The sequence below is a fragment of the Pecten maximus genome, chromosome 14, assembly GCF_902652985.1.
Source record: "Pecten maximus chromosome 14, xPecMax1.1, whole genome shotgun sequence".
Taxonomy (NCBI): domain Eukaryota; kingdom Metazoa; phylum Mollusca; class Bivalvia; order Pectinida; family Pectinidae; genus Pecten; species Pecten maximus.
In genome coordinates this window covers 18254507-18263644 of record NC_047028.1, presented here as the reverse complement: position 1 = coordinate 18263644, position 9138 = coordinate 18254507, and the positions used below count along the sequence as shown (strand labels likewise).

At 32.0% G+C, this 9138-nt stretch overlaps 1 protein-coding gene across 1 annotated transcript; it reads right to left on the bottom strand.

Moving 5' to 3' along the window:
• Positions 1-452: 452 nt before the first annotated feature.
• LOC117341706 (phospholipase A2 Scol/Pla-like) lies at positions 453-6256 on the bottom strand. Its single transcript, XM_033903568.1, has 5 exons — positions 6137-6256; positions 4153-4219; positions 3647-3806; positions 3160-3284; positions 453-1193 (listed from the first exon to the last, which is right to left on the bottom strand). Exons 2-5 carry the CDS (start codon positions 4214-4216, stop codon positions 1096-1098), a joined length of 447 nt encoding a protein of 148 aa, XP_033759459.1. The 5' UTR covers positions 4217-4219; positions 6137-6256; the 3' UTR covers positions 453-1095.
• Positions 6257-9138: the final 2882 nt, after the last annotated feature.

The window sequence follows — 9138 nt, the reverse complement described above, 5'->3', positions numbered from 1 at the left end:
TATATTTTGATGGAAATGCATGATTTTCGCTTTTGACAACCGTTTTTTTCTAATCCTATTAATAATGTTTCATTGTATTTCTATTTCTGTATTCGTGTCGACTGAGTAAAAAGTGTGTGGAGGCAGTTATATTTTTCTGTAATTCATTAAAGTTGACAAAGTATTATTATGGTCATGTAAGCTATTGTTACACATGGAAATCCGAACTAATTCATTAATGTTCCATACATAACAATAGATAACATGTATATTTCCATTTGTTAAATGCATCAATCATACTAACTTTATTTAAAAGTAGTTTAAGAAGCGACTGCAAATTACAGATTACACTTTAGTAGAATGTGGCGTATTTTTCACAAAAAATGTTGTATATACAGTTTGGGATTCCACACAGACAATATTCGTTAAGTGAAGCTTAACAACAATTACTTATAAACAACAATGTCATTAAATACTTTTTAACAATTTATTATTTCCTCAAAAGAGGGTGCAGACTTGACATTTGAGCAAATATGTTTTCACATATACATAGTTTAGTATATATAACTATGGCAAGCGTCCAATAAGTGAATATTATTGTAGTCCTGAATAGTATAAAGACATCCAGAAACACCTTGATTTTATGTGCATAAAATAAATTATCATAACATCCAAACTGTATCTAACTTCAATAGATAAATAAATAATAGTTTCATCTTGATTTCTTATTTGAATCACAAGGTCATAGAGACAGAAGATGATGCTGGACGAATCCTCTGATACTGGTATATCACATAAAATGCACAAAAACAACAATCGGATATTCGACCAAATGTGGAATACACGTCCGTAAAACACGATCGAAAACACATGATAGACGTGGCACGAGCTTCCATATACCTCCAGGTGTGAATGAAATTATAAAAAAATTATAAAAATTATAATATTATATTCATAGCATGGTACTTTGATTGATTATCTACGATATGTGTTTTTATTAGCAATTATGATTGTATTTTTGTTTCTTTATGAAGAAATGTGGTAGTTTACCGGAGCAGAAACTGGTCAGAAACTGTTGTAAAGCAGGTGAAAACCGTGTAAATTACACCCACTGTATCACATCATAGACATGGTATGTAGCGAATGTCCCAAACATCGGACGAACTCCAAGTCACATTGACAACACATGCTATCACACATATGACCACCTTGATCTGAAACACACAATATAGTTTGTTTTCAGGATAAATATTAAAAGGAATTTGAAAAACACAATACATTTTTCAGGATTTATATTAAAAGGAATTTGGAAACAAAATACATTTTTCAGGAAATGTATTTAAAAAAATTTGAAACACATAATAAAGTTTTCAGGATATATATTAAAAGGAACTGAAACGCATACAATAGTTTTCAAGATATACACTAAAAGGAAATAACATTGTATTGCACATATTATAATATTATGAGAAAAAGATTTTATAAAATGTAACATTGATGCAATTAAACAATAGCTAACCACTGTGTTGCCAGTGAATATTCCATCCTTGTACGTTCAGAACATATATCATTCTATAACATCTGTTTATTTCACGTAGTAAACCGTTAACGAATTATTTAATGAGTATTTAAAGTGTTATCATACAGACATGGCAAAGCTTGTACGGTTATCAAGTAATTGTTCATGAAAACAGGTAATGTATTTGAACATTTCGAATTTTTGATGGATAGGTATCATAAGCTCTGTCATGTATAAAGAAACCGACCTGAAATGTCCGGGAATCAATTGGTCTATTTATTAAGAACATATACCGGATATCCAGTAAACAATATAAAATACTGTAATAAGGTGAGCTGGGGGAATAATTATTAACATTTTACACAGGAGAGCAGATTAACATCAATCTAACTCTGTCGGTATCCTGTTTGCTGGCAAATCACTAAATAACCCATCCTGGATAATCAAAAGATTCCTGCTTTATTCTAACTATGGAAGGACTAAGGTTAGCTGAAGGAGAGTAGATTACCATCAATCTAACTCTGTCGGTATCCTGTTTGCTGACAAATCACTAAATAAGCCATCATAAATATTTAAAAGATTCATGTTTTATTCAAACTATGAAAGGGCTAAGGTTAAAGCTACTATAACCAAATGGCTAAGGTTTAAACTACTATAACCAACATTATGCTAAGCTGTGTTATCTTCGACGTCAAATATAATAAATTATTGTTCATAGCATACTTTATACAAAATATAACTCATTTTTCCTTGTTGATTTTTTCTCGACAACATCAAAAACTCTTCATGAACAATAATGGCCGCAATAGCACTATGATATCACGTTAGCAGAGTGATGAATTAAAGCTTTATATTTTTGATGATTGATCATTCAAAGCATTCAAATTGTAACTTATCAGTATCGTTCTGGTATAAATATAACTGCAATTCAGTGCTTTATCATAAGCTTCGTATATTTTAATAATGTGTTATTTACACATTCATACTTAACCGGCATATTCTTAACCAGCAGAGGCAGCTTCCAACAAAGCTGAATGGTAAACGTGATGATTTCAATTTTACAATGGTTAATTTTCAGTTTCTGAATAGTTACATACCTGCTTCTTGAACCTTGGAATAAAGAATCAAATGGAACATGTAAACACCTTACATGTTCCATTTAATTCTTTATTCCAATTAGCACGCTCTCTGTGGCAGATGTCGACTACTGACTTAGATATTACCAACACAAGGTTTCGAGTACTGGAAGTTGATGAATACCATTGGGAAGATTTATGGTCGACCTAATTTCATTTAAGAATATTATATTTTCCTTGCCCGATATGAAGTTGGACATACTTGTCGATGTCCCTGGTGGTTCCGTTGTCACCACATACTTCTCATTTTGATGATTTGTTATTTAACCCGGATTGGACCAAATTTACCCTACAGAGTACCTGACCTTATTATCCCTGTACTTCAAGAGTTTGGATGCAGTTCTATATTTGTTTTTTGTTTTGTTTTTTATATTTTCTCCCTCGATTTGCAGTTAGAATCAAGTAAGTGTTATCATGTCGATTTATATATATATATATATTGTTTTTTTCGCTAGAGTAACCATTTGACTAATTTGAATTTAATTTTCCTATCGGATAAAGATAAGTGATGACTTCAGTACTTACGGCAGTAAGGTCGTCCGTCTGCAGGTGTAATATCCCAGTGGTATTGCATAAAATAAATGTCAAACCTGGCAACATTACACATACCCCGGTAGAAGTGCAAACATCGATCATGATTGTCGCAGCACCTGAGAACATAATATAGAAACATATAAAAGTGGGGTATATAACTAAAGTCAAACTGAGAATAATAAATAACAATAACGTGATGTAAATAGTTATAACTATCAAAATACATCGTCAATAGCAAAAGTCAATGACATAAAAGTGATGTAAATAGCTATAACTATCAAAATACATCGTCAATAGCAAAAACGTTATGTAAATAGCTATAACTCTCAAATACAACATCAATGACATAAACGTGATGTAAATAGCTATAACTCTCAAATACAACATCAATGACATAAAAGTGATGTAAATAGCTATAACTCAAAATACACATTTAACAACATTGTGATAATATGACAACAAAATAAATATTACTTACTGGTCAACGGGGTCTACGGGAGGCTTATTTCCCCGAAAGGGGCCACAATTGTTTCCGTAATATAGCATTTGCATACAAGGAAACTCCCCACCGATCTCCATTTTGGCCATTCGACAAATATCATGAGCAGCTCGCCGACTGCGGAGATGTCTGGTAATGCCTATAGAAGTGTCAAACAATGAAAACAAAATATTATTATTTAGTATTCTGCAAAATTTAATTAAAGCTGCCCAATATCAGTTTGAAGTGATCATTTTGTTTTGTCCCAGAAGAGCGTAAAGAACACTAAAATAAACATGTAGGTTGTACAAATATACAATGTACCATATAAGGTCAAAATTCGTTATCTCAAACTTAATGGTGCCCATGAAATTTTTTTCGAGATATCCCGAATATTTGCCGTTTATTTTACAAAGAATTTTTTTCGTTGGAACTTAATGTTTACTAAGCGGTAAAACGGTCTTTGAGGTATCATCGTTCTATATGTACTTTTTGGAAAAGCATACCTTCCTTAGCGGTTACCAGTCCAAGCAATAAAACAGCAAAGAAGACTTCTGTAAACGCCCTCATTCTCTGCAATATATAAGCAATTTACATAATTCACATTATAGAACTCGTTAATTAGAATAGTTCTGGAATAACGAAATTTTCGGGTTATTTTTTTTGTTTTTGTTTTTGTTTTTGTTTTTGTTTTTTGTTTTTTCTTAATTATGTGCAGCGGGTGATGCAACGATGAATATCATATGAATTCAACATTTCAAAACATTCTACAGACGATGACTTTTAGGTAGGACGGATAATTAACAATTATAGTAATAAGAGGCTAATATATTTTTTAGTTGTGATACTATTTGATTTCTAGCAATGTATACTTACAAAGAACAAAGTAAGTTTATTCTATCTTAATTTAAGTACATGATTTCAATGATGTCTCTTAAGATATTTTCCATCACAATCTATCTAACAAACAATGTCTACCAATATTACGTAGTCATCAATATTGTCGAAAAATATAATTGACAGAAATATGACTCACACGTTATAATGATAATGACAGGTTGATATATTGGTGATATATAAATCCTTACCTTTCTGAACACTATGTTCTTCTTAATAGTATGGGATTAATTTTATCTGTTAGTTTATTTGTCTCGAAATGACTTTTATTGTCAAAGGGTTATGAAACAATCAACAATAAAAAACACCAGTGAATGTTTCTGATCTTCAACCGGTATTGTCTTTTATGGTACAGTTTTAGTACCATGCTTTATTGATATTCTCGGTTTACCTTTTAGCTTATTTAATGTTTTATTAACGCAGAAAGATTACTGAAGTCAGATAGGTATCGGGGCATATCCAACTGGCCTTGACCGCGTTATCGCTATGGTGAGGAACGAGATGGAACAGTTTTAATTATTTTGTTTCTATTTCTACGGACTTAAAATCCAAAACGATTTATTTTTTTCTTTTTCTTATTCAAGCTGATTTGAAAGAGGACATTTTTGATAACAGCATCCAATAATGTTTTATCTAATACATTGACCCACTTATAATAATAAGGATGCTGGCTTATGTGACTAAGAGTAACAGCCTGAATGTGTTGCTTTTTAGAACCAAATCAATTAGCGTTTATCTTTTACTTTAACAGGGATACATTATTCAAGACAAGATATATTATCCTGTCGCAGAAACAGTTAACACATCGAGAACACAGGCGCTTGCATAGAAAATACGATTTTCAATTTTTTTTTTATATGACAGTGGTATGTGTAATCTGTTAAGTACAAGTACTTAACAGATTACACATACCACTGTCATAAAAAAAAAAAAAATGAAAATAACATTTTCTATGCAAGCGCCTGTGATCGAGAAGAGACACAGACCACAACCGATTACCACATCGAATTAAACACAAAAATACCACAATATGAAGAGAAATTAACTTTTGTTAAAAATACTGTATATGATAAAATAAATAAATAAGTAAATAAATAAATAAAATATAAAAACAATAATAATAAGTGATCAATTTTTCCAGGTTTCCTTTTGCCATAATGACATTAAATGTCACCTGATTAAACGCTATCTAAGAATATAAAATGTAACTTTCTTTTAACGCAGCACCAAAAAGTCCCTAACCTTAGGATCTTGCTCAAAACACTCATGTCATTATGGGTTGTCAGACATAATAGCAGAACGAAAATAATCGATGATTGCATCAGCAAATAAAAACATGAATTTATTTGTTTTAGAATTTAATCATATAATTTTCGCTTATTTTCGCTTGAATAAAAATAAATTGATCAACAGAATCTGCAGGTTTTTTTTATGTAATATTAATTAAGTTCGTTAAAATATTGTTGCAGTGAACATGATTAAATCTTCTGAAACTTTAATACTATTTAGTTCAATTTAGATTAACTTTACAATCGTATAATTTCATTTATTTATGAAACAATTAAAACGTGTATTAACTGTTAACAAACTCACCTGTATAATTAGCTTTTCTACCACAGACCAAACGACCTGTATATCATGTTAAGTCTCCAACACGGATAAGGCCTCTACTGAACCACGAGGCTACAGGTTCTCTTTTTATATAGCCAACTGACATCATCGATTACCTGGTTACATCCCATAAGATTTATCACACATTTTCTAAATCGACATGAATGTGTTATATAAACCATTAAAGGTCATTCAACACCGTAAAAATACATAGAGCCTCCGGCTACATCCGGATTTTTATTTTATGCCTTTGTAATGAAATTATGAAATATTTTACAAAATATTCTTATCATATTAATATTCGCTTGTCATTCTATCAGTTAATACCTAGATACACGTGGTCATGCACGTGAATCATTCATCATCTTGTCATTCTGTCGTTCTGATTTTTACCCTTGCAATGACATGATGTCATGTTATAAAGTTATTGTACGAAATACGTATTTCCTATACAAGATAATAATGACCAAACAAAGAAAATAGAACAAAGAAACAATAGTTTAAGCTTATAATGATATTTTATGTTTTAAGAACAGGTTTCAATACACATTGTTCAACACTCTTTTACGCAAACAAAAGAAATAACTGTGTACATGGACATTAAACATCGGTGATATGTATGGAACTTGCTGAGAATATATAAACAGAAAATGTAATCCAAAAGAACAGTTAATATTACACATTGATTTCACATATCCTCAAACCAAACTCATCTTTTTCTCTTGTTTACCGAAAAAGTGATGAACGGCGAACACAAGCCAATATAAAGATATCGAGGATATATTACAGTAATTCAGCGTCTCAAAGCATTTCACAAATTATTATCCATGGTTATTGGGCCTTAAGCAACTCTCTCGGAAGCATACGGTCGGTGCTGACATTTCGGCGCCACCAGTTACTGCCCTTTGACGCACTCATAGAGTCGACTGGAGCAGAACGGTTTTAAGTAGCTTATTCAACGATACAACACACTGTCCCTGCCGGGTGTCGAACTAGCGGCCCTTCAGTCACTTAGCCTTGGGTCGTACCTCTAGACCATTCTGCTTCACAAACACATGACACGCTGCAATGTATTAAATATATCAATATCACTATTGCTCTTGTTGAATGTATGTTTTCTAGCTTTAGCGATTCTGGGTTGAAATGATGATTTGTTTATATTGCTGTTTCCATCTTTTGTTGTTTTTCACCATACCTTGACATGAACAAGCTGGATCGGAGCAAGGACATTAATTAAAAACCTACATACATTATACGACAATGTTTACATACCTCTGTGTTTAATTTTACACATAAATTTCACGCATTCTTAATATCCTTAGCCCCAACCTATCAATTAACGCCTTGTTAACTTTGCTTCAACATGCGTGAATAAAAAAGGTAATCCATTAGCTTAATATCAATTGTCAACATGACATTGAATCTTTGGCGACCTATATACTGACCTTTGATTAACTTTGTTTACGAAACCACGTCAGCAGGTAGACCGTCAAAACAACAAAACACAATAAGTTTACTACAGACTCAATAAAAAGTTTGACCGATATCCTATTGTAAGCCACTGTAAGAAAAGACATTGGCTGATTTTTTTCACACTCGATGACTGCCTTGGTCTCCCTGTGGTTGTCAACAACTTGACTAGAATGATTTTTTATCCATACGTGAAGGATGTCGTGTTATGAAGCAGATGACACTTACCCTTCTGAAACACCTGGGCTGATTCTACCTAGATTTTCCAAGAGTGTCTATGTAAATTTATAATTTTACTTTTATTTTGCTATTGTGTTATTGATTTTTAGTTAGAATATGGTTTTTGTTTAAATGTCGCTTTTGTAAGGATGTTAAATGGAAACTTTAGTTATTCTACAACAATTGTGAAATAATGTATATCAAACTTTTACTGATCACTCGGGAGGGGTCTTAGTGTGGGTGGCAACTTGAGTCACGTTCGATAAGGAAATGGAACCACGGCCGCCTTGGTGGAAAGGCACTTGCGTTATCACTGTACCACCCGACTACCTAAGGATTCATTCAGGATTTTTTTTATAAACCCATCTAGCTGTTTCCAGGAAGATGATTTATTGTTAAAGCACGATGTACGATTTCAGACCAAGTGTGATCAGAATATTTCATTATTACTACGACGTGCGCTTAAATAGAAATACATTATTTAAAGATGATTAATTTAGTGGGGTGGTTTAATTAGACATTTATTCAAAATATATCACTCCTAATGAACGCTTACATAACTGTAAGATAACGTTTAGACGATGACAATTGCGATCAGTTTCATTTTTAAGACAATTGCAGCCCACGCCTGAATAAATATATCCTGGTCCGAAATCATGATGACATAGCATTTTTTTCTCTCGTATGAAATTTATTGCAATCATGGCTATGCATCATATATTAAAAAATATCACGTAAAAAATAGTTTTGTCTCCAAATGAATTTTATACATGTTTATAAAAAAAGACACTTATGCGTTTATGCGTTTAAAGCGACTAAAACTTTAGGTTTCAATTAAATTTAATGGTGACTTCTAACAGATTGTGTAATGATTTAAGGCATAGTGACAATGAGGTTATAGCATAAACATTGTTCTCTGGATATATTGTTACAACACTGTCGGTTTGTAACAATGCCACACGTAGAAAGCCGGGAGTTAAGTGGTTAATGACTAGTCCGAGTAGCGTTCTGCTTATGAACGGTTATATACCATGACCTACCGAATTCTAATATTATTGTTTTACGCTAATGTAGGTGTTTACAAAAACATTTGTGGACACTTTTAATTATCGTTGTTAAGGAAAGGCTTTAGTTTATTAAAGAAATTTGAGTTTAAAAATATCTGTCATAATTTTGATCGTTAATCATTTTCAAAAGTCCAATGATTTTTCCAGACCTATATACCATTTTTTCCTCGTTTTCTTATGTGTCTGTTATCATCATGAGACATATAAGTAAACTTACAGTTTTTAAAA